This window comes from Diadema antillarum, unplaced genomic scaffold (genome assembly GCF_040938485.1).
Source record: "Diadema antillarum isolate AM-2024a unplaced genomic scaffold, OU_Dant_1.0 seq00000994_RagTag, whole genome shotgun sequence".
Classification (NCBI taxonomy): domain Eukaryota; kingdom Metazoa; phylum Echinodermata; class Echinoidea; order Diadematoida; family Diadematidae; genus Diadema; species Diadema antillarum.
Window position 1 is genome coordinate 578,525 of NW_027271832.1, and position 14,780 is coordinate 593,304.

General features: G+C 38.4%; 1 protein-coding gene across 3 annotated transcripts in view; it reads left to right on the forward strand.

Annotated features, from left to right (window-relative positions):
- LOC139742285 (protein phosphatase 1 regulatory subunit 16A-like) overlaps nucleotides 1-14,780 on the forward strand; it is a 108,244-nt gene that overhangs the window by 59,009 nt on the left and 34,455 nt on the right. For all 3 annotated transcript variants that reach the window (XM_071652863.1, XM_071652864.1, XM_071652865.1), the window contains exons 2-4: nucleotides 2,882-2,952; nucleotides 4,822-4,967; nucleotides 14,510-14,613. In XM_071652863.1, coding sequence (XP_071508964.1) covers nucleotides 2,882-2,952; nucleotides 4,822-4,967; nucleotides 14,510-14,613 — 321 coding nt within the window. The remainder of the gene's footprint in view (nucleotides 1-2,881; nucleotides 2,953-4,821; nucleotides 4,968-14,509; nucleotides 14,614-14,780) is intronic.

Genomic DNA, 14,780 nt, shown 5'->3' on the forward strand with positions numbered 1-14,780 from the left:
AGTCAGGTAGACGTAGCTACCCTATGGCGCTTGCCTGTCTCTAATGGAACCCAGTCAGTCACTCGTTGCAAATAGACCACTTGAAAACTACATTCAATATTTCATGCTTCCCCGCAATATGCAAGACATGTTCAAACTATTCTCTTCTGGGAGGCATTTCTTTTTCACACAAGTGTATGTACCTGGAGCTAAAGTGGCAATCATCGGAACGTGCTCACTCTAACATGTGCATTTTTTTCTTTTAAACAGGTCAATGGAACCCTTCTTGTTTGACAAATTACATGTGGGAACCAGCTGAAAAAAACACAAACAAACAAACTGACAATTCATTTAAGGTGTGTGCAGTGTAGATAACACACCATTATGAATATCAAAATGAGTTTGGAAATTGTAATTTTTCCCTGGGAAACTGGTATAGACAGCTGTAGTTATTTATGTGTTTGTGTGTGTGTTTGTGTGTGTGCATATGTGTGTGTGTGTGTGTGTATGCACAAATCAGTCTGTTTTCCAGACAGCCATATACATGTAGTTTGAAGAGGCCACCAGTTGCTGTTTTTTTTTTTTTCAAAGCCGTAGTTTCAGGATACTTTCTGTTTGGTTCAAATGAGTGGCGTCTCTCATATATATGCCGCATCTCAGAGCTACGTATGGATGTTGGCTGGAGTGGTTAACTGTTGTGGCGGTTGTTATGGCAACATTCAAGCACAGTCTGTCACAAAGTTATGACACACTATGTAGATTGGTCCCTTGTGCTGTGATATTTAGCTGGAATAAAAGGAGCTACAAGCTGTCAAATGGGTTGTTCCCGTTTCACATATCATAATCTTTATCAAACATGATGGATATCAGAAAGCGTTATGTTGGAAGACTGCGATACCTTTTAAAGTGACATTTCGGCAACCAGCTTGCTGTTTTTTTTTTCTGATGCTGAAATATTTAACATCCAATCTCAATGACTTTCTTAGAATGTGGAGTTGCTGATGCCATGTATGTAGTATGTTAATTTCCAGAGGAGTAGGTTCATCTGAACTGTGCCCGCAAAAAGATAGCTATGCCTCTGGTATATGAGTGTAGCATCACAGACCCTTTCAGATGTTATCAGCATCAATGTTGGCCTTGTTTATTGTGATGTCGTAATTCGTTTTCTTCAACTTGTTGTACCCTAAAGCTATATTGAGAGGTTGAATGATTAAACTCAACTTTGGTCACTGCTGAAATTGCCATAATTGAAGTTAGGTTTGCATGCACTGGCGCTTCAAAGGAAAGATGTCTAGTTTCTTAAATGTGGATATGTCACAGCTAGTTCACTACTCATTGCTGATGAATGCCAGTTGTAAGCTGCTCATCTATCTTTGTATATCTTTGCCATTGCTGATGGATGAAAATCACTCATTCTGTCTCTTTCAGGTTGATTCATGAGCATCTTTATGACAGAAATAAGTCATTATTAGTCTAAACATCTCAGATGTTCTGAACATTGTGTCACTTGAGCGATATTCAGAGATTACAGAGCTCATTTCTTAACGTGTATCTTCTTTGATTTTTCAACCACAATGTTCTTCTTGCGGGGAAGAAAAATTACATTTGCATACCAATAAAAACAGACAAATCTGTTTACACTTTTCCTCACTGCTTTCCATTTGTTGCATCAAACATCACTCAAGTAGGGGAAGAAATCTAGTCAACTGTGATTTCATGGCATATGTCTGTCACATAGAGGCTGTGGCATCAAATGCGAATATTTAGTGAAAGCAATAATCCCATTGGGTTCTTGTTTTTTTGTGTGAAAAATAAAGTCTTAGAACCTACATACCAACAGACAGAGGTTGGTATTTTTGTCTCTTACCCCTGCTGGAGATCTTTACTAGAAATGGCACGTGGTGGTATATGGTTTATGGTTGCGATGGCTAGATGAGGATGATGAAGTCATTAGGTGGAAAATTGAAAATTTGCCCGATGGAAAGGTCGACCAATCTGGGAGCACTGCCGCCTGAGCTATTTCGAGAGCCCTCGTGCTTGCTAGATGGGGCTTCGCAACGCATCAGAAATGATTAGAATCTCTGAGCATTATTTGAACTTGCCGGAAATCCTTGATTTTTTTTTTTCTTTGGGGGGGGGGAGGATTCTTCCCTTTCTTTTATTCGCTCTATCCTCTTCTCCGATGAAGTAGAAATTTAGGAGGATGTGAAAAGGGGTGGGGAAGAAGAAAACAGAGAAAGAAAGAGATGTGAAAGTCATGAACTATATGATGTGTATCCATGCCGTATGATCCTTGTCTTCACTTTGAACTTTATGATTATTATGATTAACATTATATGACCAAGACAGCTATTTTTGATGGCCACAAATAATGCCATGTTGGACAACAAATTGACATTCAAACAGTCCTCACTGTTGCGGTGTTTGTTCCATTTCATCTCTACCCTTCCAATACCTTGTTACTTTAATTGAATTAACTCTTTCCCCCCTCAAAAAAAAAAGAAAAAAAAAAGAAAGGCACACAAAACTTCCTTTACAGGTAAAATCTTCTTGAGCTTGTTTAGTGATCTGATGCTTGTGCAACCACATCGACCTCACAAGAGATTCTGGCTTGCCTGCACCATTTTTCAATTTCAGCGTTATTTACCTCTCGTCAGTTTTGAGTTGAGTGCTAAACTGATCCTGTTGGCTGTGTCAATGTGGTTGTAAATAAGATGTAAACAGGAAAACGAATGTAATGTACAAATTGTGGGGGCCCAAGGAGAGTGCACCCATCAATCCTGTGGGCGGACAGAACATACCTCTTCGCCAGTGATGTGTTAAGAGGCAAAGAGATTAATGAAATTTTACTCCTTTTTTTTCCTCCCTTCCTCTCTCTCTCCTCCCTGTTTTTGCTCTGCAGTTCGAAATCTGCTGGAAAGTGGAGTCGATCCCAACATGGGAAATGAAGACGGATTGACTGCATTACATCAGGTAAGGAGAAAAAAAAGACTTTCTGTTCACTCGCTTTATTCTTAAAAACAAAATGGATTTGAATGAGCCAAAGAAAAGGAATGTAAAAAATAAACAAAAACTCACACTGATTAAAGATTTGAAAACCTCACCTCTACACTTAAAACTGATGGACTTTAAGACCTTTCAACCTGTTGTAGTTTTCTTTCTCTTCTCTTCTCTTTCTCTGAGTACATTAAAACTTTGCCAGATGTATTTTATTCTTTATGAGAACTATAACAGAGATGGGATAACGATGATGCTGATAATGGTAATACCAATAATGATTATGATAGTGATGGTAATAAAAACATTTATAATATGAAATGATGTGAATTACGCACCTTGCACAGAAAAGAAAAAATCAACTCTTTCTTTCTTTGTGTGTGGCATGAATTTCACAGTCACAGCATGAACTCCTGGGATGTTTATAAATTTTGAGTAGATGTTGTTGAGTAATATATCCTAACCCTCAAGGTGTAAACTTGTTTCAAGACATGATGTATGCATGCATGCGGCATGGCCCTAAGATTCTTATCACAGCTTTCTACTCCTGGGATTGCCATCTGCATAGGTACAATGGATTGAGGTATTGGTTTATGATATCTAGGAAATCATACACAACAAATCATATCAGTGGATCTATCCAGTGCGAACATTCATATCCTGTTCAGTGGTATTCAGCTTGAGAAAACCTTGATCGGATTTTCTAAACTTTGAACAGCCAGCATATTATGGTTTGAAGAAAAAACTAAAAATGCAGTGTACGACAAGATATTATTATTTTCCATGTCTCGGGGGGGGGGGGGGGGGGGAGGGGGGGAGGGGGGAGGTATATTTGATCACCAAATGGAATGTCTTAGTCATCTGCATGCATTTTTCAGCATTTTCAATTTAAGCTTTTTGAAGACAAATAGCACACCAGTGCTAGTTAATCTTCCAAGTGCCCCTTCCACCCACCCCACCTCTAGTTCAAGTAGTATTCCTGTAACCTTCTTAGTCACTGTAGAATTGGAAATTTTCACAGTGTGGAAAGTCACTTCTCTCTTAGTCTCATGAATTCAAACATTTAGCACTCACATTTCATGCGTTCATGTAAAGGACAACTAAAAGCTTTAAACATCTCAATTCTGTAACCATGCAAAGTTCATAAACTTATAGATTACTTTCTAAAACTTATCATTTGATTATTGCTATGGGGTATTTTACTGTAGAGATAGGATTCAGACTACATTTGCTTGCCAAACTCATATCTAATGAAGATATAAATGCCTTGGTTACCAGTGAAAGTGCCATGCAGTAAACAAGAATTCAGTGAAGACATGAATATTTTTGACAAGGGCAATTATCAGGAGCAGCCAAGCATGAGGTTGTTTCAAACTTATCATCAAACAAATTGTCGGACCTTTTGAGGTCTAGTTGAATCCTGGCTTGTTATGGATGCTGTGGTGCTAAGCAGTGATTCATCTGGAACGTCCCTGATAGATTAAAGACGTATGTCCATGTCCTGACAGAATACAAAAACCTCCCTAGTTTGGGGATTATTTTTGCATATTGAAATGCAGCTGACATATATAACACACCAGCATCTCCCAGACTGCTCTTTTAATATCCCTGATTTTGATTTTTTTTTTAAACATTGGCAAGCCTGCTTGCCATGCGCTACCATGGAAAGAAGAAACAAAACTTACTACATCTATTGCTTGGTGTTTGCCCTACAATTATTTAATGAACTAATTATCAGACTTATTTAGCTAACACATGCTTGATGATTAGTAATATGTCTCTTTGCTTCAGTATGCACACCTTTATATTCATGTGTTGTTGTTGTTTTTGATTGTGTCTGAACAGTCTTGCATAGATAACAATGAAGGTATGATGAGATTGCTGGTCGAGAAAGGTGCCGATGTAAACGTGACGGACCGAGAGCTATGGACGCCCCTCCACGCAGCGTCAACGTGCGGCCACAGACACCTGGCTCAGTTCCTCATATCAAGGTGAGACAAAGAAGATGAGCACACCTCAAATAGTGTGATGATGTCAAACAAGTGAACTATTTGGTCTTCTCTCACCTCCTGTATAGGATTGAATCAGCTGTTAGTACCAACTCTACAGACCTAAAAGCCCAAATTCACGAAGGTAGTACAATCTTTGTCCATAGTTTAAACCATGGACAGAGATTATAACTTGTATGGGGTGCCAAGTGTCGCATAGCCTATTTTGTGTTACGAAATGTCAACATTTTGTCGACAAAATGATAATTTCGTTATTGAAATGGTCATTTCGTCAACGAAATGACTGATTTCGTAATGAAATAGACCATGCGACACTTGGCGCCCCATATAAATTATGGTCTTTGTCTATGGTTTAAACCATGGACAAAGATAGTACCACAGTACCACCTTCGTGAATTCCGGCCCAACTGTCTACTGTAAAAGTGGGCTTTTATGTGTGGAACTTTTCTCTTATTTAATTGCTATGTAATACCAGTACAAAAATACAAAAATGCAAATAGTTCATCTGCAATGCTTTACCCATGATAATCTGTTTTTTCATGTATCTCCTGTTATATGTGTTGACAGTAAGCATAAAATTGAACAGACTGCATCTTGCTTCAATGTTCAAAACTGGTGTGAATATCTCTGCTTTTGCAGCTTTCTTTAGCAGATCCTACTGCATGGGACATTCATTGAATGTAATGAAAGTAATGACTTCACCGAAAAAACTCTGTCCTGTTTTCACAATAACACTTGTTTCAAATGATATTTGGCCCATTCTATTATTTGTTTGTTGCTGATATTAAGAGAAAAAAATCCCAGCCAGATCATGAAAAAGAACTTGTGCTTTATTTTATCAAAATATACACAATGCTTCAAGCCTCATATCATTATTATGATTTTTTTTTTCTCGTTAGCTCAGGTCCCGTGGTAGTTCATTAAAAAGATTAAATAAAAAACTCTGGCAAATTCATGGTTTACACACACATTTAGCCTTCATGAACCAAGCATGAGCTGTAGGCATTTGCTTATCAATCAAGCTATTAATAGTCTTTCTCTGTGGCTCACTTTTATATTCTTACCTCAAGCAAGAGAAGATGAATCCAGCATTTCAGGCTGCAATTTAATATCCGAAAATAAGAACTGTTTGGCAGAGGATAATACAGAGCTTCATTGTGAGTAATTTGCGTATCATTTTTGGGAAAAGAAACTCTTGAAAGATTTGGTTTTCATTCATCATGTCTCTCCTTTGCTCCTGGAATAGACAGCTTGCAAAGCAGATTCCAGAAGAAAAAAAAAAAGGTTACAGTTTATCTTCCCCTGTAGACTCTTGTAATCAATTTTTTAAGCATGAGAGTGCCCAAGGCAAACAGCAAGATGAATGCCTGACATCAACCTATCTACATGCATATTTTCTGCACTTTCTCAATGTGGATACTAAACCTGCCACATGTGTGGATAAGGTCTATACATATCCTTCATAGACACTGCCATAAGGTCAATGTACCTTTAATGGCTCTCCTCATTTATGCATTGTGTGGGTTGCACTTGGGATAGGGTAGCTAGGGGTGGGTACCAGTCAGTACTCACAGACAGTCAAGCCTCATCTTCTAGCAAGGAGGTTCTGACCCTGGGGGTGAGGTTTTTGTTTCCCTGAGGGGTAGGTTAAATCCTTTAGCTTAAAGGGGTGACAGGTACTTAGCGGGAGTTGAAGGAAAGTGTGGAAAGGGAAAATGTTTCTTTATACTCGCTGCATAATATGCTAGTTCTTCTCCTGAGGTGAATTCCTGTCGTATTCGTGTTCATATGCAGTTGCATTCCTATTTATATTGGAATCCTTTCATTGTCATTGATCCTTGTGTGTATTCTTTTCAGTTGTGTTTTCTGCTATGGTGATGACATTGTATTGGAAGCATCATGGTGCTTTATTTTAGTATGAATTAGTCATGCTGTGCTCCTTTTTACATTTCACTTTTCATATGTAGAAAATCCACACCATCACAGATAGCTTTGTGTATCAAAACCAATAGGAGCTGTGATGTCATGTAAATGTATATTTAGGTGTGCTATTAGGAGCTACGTTTTGGAAAGAGGTTATTTCTTACAAAATTTGTGGAGACAAAAACAAAAACTAAATATTGCAGAGATCCCTTCCCTCCAAAAAAGCAAGATTTTCAAAGATTAGAGAGCATTATGCCTCGTGCCCTATCTCGGTTTGATACCGATTCACTGGATTTAAAACCCTGAAGGGATAAGTTCATGCCTCATTGACTGCAAAGTCCACAAGAATCCCCCTTTTCCTACCCCCATTCTTCTCCACCAACTCTCCCCATCCCCTCCCCCCCCCCCCCCCCAACTAAAATGAAAAAAAAAAAAAATCCCTAAATTTGACCTGCTTTTCTTTCATGGTTTTTGAGCTGTAATCCGCTCAGCCAGGCTGCCCTTGAGTTCAGGCAGACCCATGTAGTGTGTATGGAGCCGTGATGATCACACTGTTGTTGTCTGAAGGATGAAAACAACCCTTCCCCTCCCCTTCCTGAATTAGGCAAATCAGGAATCAATTACCCTCCTTATTTTCAGGTAGTTCCCACCTTTGCGTGCAAGCGAGAAACGATTTCTGTGACCTTTCTGTTTCATTTTGTTTGATTTTTTGATATATCTAGCTTAAAGCTAAAAAAAGGAAAGTCATTTGAAGACCTATAAAATTAAAATGCGAATACTATGTATGATGGAATATGACAACAATGACAATCACGATGATTCTGTGTACAGTCCATACTTATGCTGATACGACATGGTTCTAAACTTGGAATTTCAATTTCACTGATTGGAGTGATGAAAAGTGCCCTAAGATTTTGCGGGTATATCCCACAAATGAGGACATTATCCAGCAAGATCCTCTAAAAATAAAGTTTTGCTACTATAATTGCACTGAAGATCCATTAAATAACAAGAAGATGCCCTCATTACACCCATTTATATGATGACTATTTCAACAAAGACGCCATGTGCGTATCTAGCTCAAAGGGACAGTTTTTGCTGTTACAACATTTCAAGCTGCCTGCACTGCTGCAGTTTTGTGAAAAAGTAGTCAGCTTTAGGCTCCAAAACTACTGGAAGATGCCTCAGAAATGTTGTCTCTTCTCACAGGCTCAGAAATCAAGAGTTAGGGCTAAATTTACTTCTACATCATGCTGATATACAAATAACTTGTCATTGTTAGAGGAATTAGATGGAAAATGAGCTTGCTTGTGGATTTAACAAAAAAAAAAAAAGACAGAAAGAAGAGAAACCGGCAAAATGTGAGTTCTTGTGCAACCCAGTCAGAGATGGGTCAGAGGGCAAACTGCTTCACTGTTGATCTTTGAATCAATATTTCATCAATGCCATGCAGTGATGGACAGTGTATATTTGTTCTCTTATATTAAAAAATCCTGCATTTCTAGAACAAATTCTTGGGTCAGTATGAAGTCAAAGATAACAGAGGTTTACCATCAAACTGACCCATGATTTTTTTTTTTAAATTTCTTCTTCACCCTAGATAAAGGACGCAAGCCTGAGCTCTGAAAAAAAAGGAGAAAAAAGTGGCCTTTGCAAACTGGACTTGAAAAGAGAGATTTGTTTCTTCCATGTTTGCCTGGAAACGGGTTCCATCCATCTCATACATATTCAATGAAGCTCGGCTAGGATGCAGGACAGTGGAACTAAGCATGTGATAGTGGTGAATTTTAACATCAGAGATTTGTGTGGTTTTATGCCACCACCGTTGTTGTTGTTGTTGTTGTTGTTGTTGGTTTTTTTTTTTTTTTTGGTCATGGCACTTTCCTTGCCTGTTGCTTTAATGATCAGAAATTGAAACTCAGAAGCAAATGGCAAAGTACAGGTACTGCAAGGCATGCCTGTGAATGAGATTGCAATGAGAAAGGTCTGTTTTGGAAAAGAAAACTGAATATGGATTCCACATCCAAGATATTTTTGGAGCAGTGAGATTAGAGTGGGATGACATTCTCTAATGACCCGTGAATGACATTTTGGTGATTAAAAGAGAGAAAGGAAGGTAGCTTTGAATTTCATTACTTTGACTGTAATGACATTTTCTGACTTCTGCTTTTGCAAATGATGGAAAGTTGATAAAGCCACCTAAAGATTGGCTGTTGGTATTATTGTTTTTCTTTCATGGGTATTATTGTTTTTCTTTCATGAGTAATATCATTCACATGCTTCTGGCAAGAGAATACCTGAATTCCTGCAGTATTTTGAATTTTCAGTTGAGAAAACTTGATTAAGTGGTCATGATTTGGATGTGCGTGTGAATGGGATGGTGATAATGATGATAATGATGATAATAATAGTTCTATATACTTGATACTGGATAGCACAGAGAGTAAGGAGAACATTTTGTAGTTTTGTTGAATGCTGCTTCGCCAAGAGTTCATGGTTATATTGGTATTGCAGTGTTTAAGTATGCAGAACACAGCCAGTTTGTCTCCCATAAGGTAAAGTAAAAGTTGAATATTTTTAAAGATGCTAAGTACTTGATTTTAATCCATTTATTTTTTCATATACTGGAGAGATATATGATGCTTGTTTGTTGGTCCACACCATGTTCTAATTGACTTCAGCAGGTATGGAAAAAAATCATGATAGCTGGACTTCAAAAAACACAAAAAACCATTTAGTATTACATTTTCACATGTGTTACATTAAAACAGTGATGTCACAGCCAAGCAAATACGCAAATTAGATGAGATGAATATATCTTGGTATCACAAATTTCTGTTAATTATATTTCCTGCAATGACATGAAATAAAACATTTTGGGGATTTTTTATTTCAAATATTTGGTTTAGATTATTAGTCCATGTGGATGAAACTTGTGGATTTTTATTTTTCTGATTTTACTTTATAAAAGTTAGTGTGAACATAATGTGATGGAATCAAACTGTCATGCAAGAGATATAAACAAACATTTTTATATCAGGATTGTGAAATATAGAGGCAATGCGATGAAGAATGTTACAAACGACTACAGTGGCCATATGCCATTTTGCAAATAGAATTAGATGGAAATCGTAGATCATCTGTAAGCTGGTTACCCATTCTTTACTGCATGCTGAAAGCCAATTACGAGTCAGCGCATGACCCTTGGGATGTAGACCTCAGCGCCTCGCTCAACCTTTCAGAAACCAGGGAGGAATTCCTCGAATTGATGCACCTGGGAGCCGGGAAGAATCCGTCTATCTGGTCTGATCACGAGAAAAAGAAAGAGATCCGACTTTAGAAGGTCATGCGCTTCGATTCGGCCACTTTGGCATGATCGAAGAGATTCAACATGTAATGATAAATGGCGGCGTATCCAAAGCCTGCTGATTAGATTTGGAAAGGATAGTTTAAAGGGAGATAGTTCAAGCTGCCACAGGAGATGTTCAAGTGTGTATGGTTACAGTAGAGATTTACTCTTTCTTACAACAAGCAAAGGATAGTGACAGTCATCTTGCAGTGAAACGAGATCAGAAAGCAAGAGAGTTGAAGACAAAAAAATGCGGTGACACTTTTTAAAAATGCAGTGACACTTTTTAAAAATGCAGGTCAACTACTTGTATTTACTGCAAGCTGTTCATTTTTAATCGCAGACTTGAACTCTGTAATACCTGAATTGGAATTCTTGACTTTTGTCAATGTAAGATTTACAAGTAATACAAGGAATGATATTTCTGAGTCTAGAAATCATGGTACATTAACCTGAGGCTGGCTTTTTCATGTCTACTGACATACTTTGTATTATATGGTTCAGTGCTGATTTAAATCAACCTCATAGTTGTACTAGTTGTTTTGTTTGTTTGTTTGTTTTGTTTGTCTACTGTGCCAACGGACAAGCAGACCACAAATGTGAATGAGTCTGTTGTTTGAGATGCCCACTGCTCTTTCAGTCATCATTCGTCACAATCCGTTTAACTCTTAAAATGCTTGGTCGCTCTGCTGTTTCTAAGGTCCAACGCATGTGGCGCATGGATGATCTCTTGCCTTTGATGAGAGTTAGCTTGAGGTTCAAAGGGTTAACCCCCCTACTCACGGAGCCAGTGGAATGCTAGAAGAGGTGCTCAAGAAGTCTATCCACCGGGAGAAGGGAAGGGAAGTGGGGATGGGAGGGACCAAGGACTTGACATCAAAACAGCCAACACGTGATGTCATTAGGGGATTTCCCCTCCGTCAAAGACACTGCCATCTCTTGACCTCAGTGGAGTCCCTCTGCTCCTCTCTCTTTCTTGAAGGCAAACTCAAATATGAGATTGTTGTTGTTCCATGAGAACGTGCTGTGAGGATAATTTGTGTTCTCCCTGCAAATCCTTCTCATCTTTTACTTCCCTATTGCAAAGATGGGAATCTTTTTCCCTTGTGAACCAGACTTTGCCTTTCCTCATTAGAATTAAAGCCCCCCCCCCCCCCCCCCCCCCCTGCATTGGCTGGACGTAGACTTTACCCCAATACTGATACAGAATATTTGTAATGCCTTTGACAGAACTGCTTACTGATATGGTATTAGAATGTTTAGTAGTGTTGTTTGGTTTTTTCTCAAACATAAGATGTATTGTTGAAATGAAATGCAGGGTTCACTTGTGATATGCAAAGACTTACCATTTTAGAAATTTGCAGTTTTTCCATTTTTAAAGGAAATTTGATTTTTGTCTTTAAAATGCTTGTGTATTTTACTATGCATGGATCTGTATGTTGTTAAATGAAATTCCCAGTATTGTTCAACAAAGATATATAACAACTAAAATAACTCAAGTGAAATAGAAATCAGATTTTAATGTGAAAATGGAGGGAGAAAAGAGTTTGATAAAAGAGCAATTGTTTCAGTGTGAATATAAATGTATAAACAGAAGTACATTTGTACATAATACAATTTTATGTGTAATGTGTTTTCTTTTACCCATGCTAATGAGAGTATGGAGCCTCAGCAGAGTGGAGGCAGAAATGGTCGTGAAAGAGGAATTGCCTTATAATTCACTTATAGATAGGCCTAATTAAAGACGTATGTATATGTGTATGTCGATTATGTATTTGTATACTGTGTACATAGATGTAGACACATATACACACAGAAATGCCTACACACACAAACATACGCTCACATGCTATGCATTATATAATACTCATGATACACATATGGCTAATGCAGGCAGAGGAGTGCTACTGCAGCAGCATGTCAAACTGGTGGCGTGAACTTGACTGTGCCTGGAACCGTTATCATCTGCAGAGTTGTAAAGATGCGTTCACATCCATCAACGTCAAGGCCTTGGAATTCTGCCGGTGTTGCCCTCACGTAGAACTATCATGAATTTTGTAAAAGGCCATTATTTGCAAATCATGCGTGCTCCCTTCCCTTCCTTTGAAGGGGGGGGGGGGGGAGGAGAGCTAACTCCAGTAATGTGTTTGAAATAATTACTCTTGAGATCGCCTCCACTGTACAGAGTGCACCACAAATAGAGTATTCCACCAGGAGATAGTAGGTGATGTTAAGTGCAGAGATGGGCCGTGTGTGTTGCTATAGATCCTTGAAAAGACAACAAGGACTATTCAACCCTGAAAGTGCAAAATTAACACAAATCTCCAACATTGGCCATTTCTCTGCATCCTGTGTACAGGTAATTTATGTCATATGTTAAAGGGATCGTATAGTTTTGGTTGAGACCTAATTTCAGCTTTCTAACAATTTTTGGTGAGATAATGAGAAACCTCTTATGAAATATGAAAGAGCATCTAATTCCATGAGGAATTCAACATTTATTTGATGAAAATTGGTTTTGAAATGGCTGAGATATCCAAAACAGAGTGATTCTAATAAAGTGTGGGACCCACCTTTTATTATGATCGCTTTTTTTCACTTTGTTTTTGGATGTTTCAGTCATTCCAAACCCGATTTTCATCAAATAAACTTTGAATTCATCGTAAAATGGTATGCACTGTACTATTTCATAAGTGTTTTCTTGGTATCTCGCAAAAAGTTAAAAGCCCAATTCTCATCTCCACCAATATTGTACCATCCCTTTAAGTGTTCATGCATCCAGTGGTCATAGAGAGGTATAGTTCTCGTATCCTGTAAGTAAGCAGAAAAAGCAAAGTACTGGTACCCGCCTTGTTGTAAATACAGATAACCAAAGGAAATACCTCCATAGATGTCATTCTGCATTGGTTGCTGTCCTTTTGTTCCATTTTACTTTAACGAGTCAAGATTTGAAGCAGTGAAGTAAATGTTACGCACCCCTGGGTCACATTCTAATAAATTTGTAGTGGAAGTAAGGTTGCACAACAACAGCAACAACAACGACAAAAAAGTCTCATCTACTTTTCGTCTGCTGGTATGCTGCGTAATCATTCGGGCAGGAGAATCGCATCTTCCTTTTATCTTGGCGTGATTGCCGCCGCAGCGGACGGCACTACCCGACCTCGTTCTTGAGGTACCTACTTTCCAAAAAGCCAGCTGTTGGAAAGGCACGGCGATACTTGTATATGATTCTTGTCTTCAGGCATTTGGCAAAAATAGATCCAACTGATGAAATCCTATAATTGCGTAATCCTGACGGTTGCTGTAAGCCTTACAGAAACTTTTTTTTATGGTGAAAAAACAATGAAAAGTATACTAACAATTTGTTCTGGAGGGATTAATTAGCTGTTCAAGCTATATGAGAGTATTTTTTCAATTTTACAATTTCGATAGGCGAATGATAATTAGGAGGTGTAGGATGATATAGCACTGAGAGTCAACAGGTGTTGTTGTTTTTATGGAGTCATGTATGAAAATCTTTTACATGTACATGACTATTTGTCCTGATATTCTAGGAAATGGGCTGTTATTGAATAAAGTTGAATTGACATGCAATGACTTACAAAGAATCATCGCTTGTGCTCCCTCTTGCCAATGACATTGATAAGAGCATCTTCTCATGTGATGATTTTACTTCCTATATATTTTCTTTTTCTTTTTCATCTTGCTGCTGTGAACTCTGATAATAAATCAAGTCTAAGAATGCAGAGATTCTGCACACAGCGTAGACACTAGGAGGCAAGTCTTTGCAGCAAAGATTGTGAGCAGTCGACGACAGGAATTGCAAATATAGCTAATTCTGCCCGGAAACCTGTTTTGAGAGCGTTCCCTTAAACCAGTCTGTTGGCCGGCTGGCCTAGATACATTCCAAGCTGAACAGAGTGTATTTTTTTTTTGTTTCTTTTTAACACTGTGTTCTCTGTCTTGTGTTGGCTCAAAATGTCATGTTCTCTCAACAGGTGGGAGTATCTATGTACTGAACTTAGCCAATGGCTAATTCTGGTTGTCCCAGGCCATAGGGTCGATGGGTTTGTAACACTGTGGTGATGCCATCTATTCAATTGTTTTAGGTACAGCAAAAGTAATATCTTTTTGCATCACGCATAAATCAAATCAGAGTGTTTTGTTCTATTGTTGTTGTTTTATTCAAATACCCAAACACTATTTGTCTTTATTTTGATGTATTTTGCTTGTTTGTGTGTTTGATCTCCAGAGGGGCCGAACTCCTTGCCATCAACTCCGACGGGAACATGCCTTACGACATCTGCGAGGACGAGGCTACCCTCGACTACATTGAATCGCAAATGGCGACGCAAGGTAGGTGGAAACACGCTCCGGTGAAATTAATTCGATTTGGGCGATTCCCCAGTTACTTTCGGCTCCCCCTGGTAATCAGGGGAGAGAAAGACGACTTTAAAGGCATGATCAATCTATGAGAATTCTCTCCAGATGTCATGACCTATGTCATTGCTAGGATGTCGGTG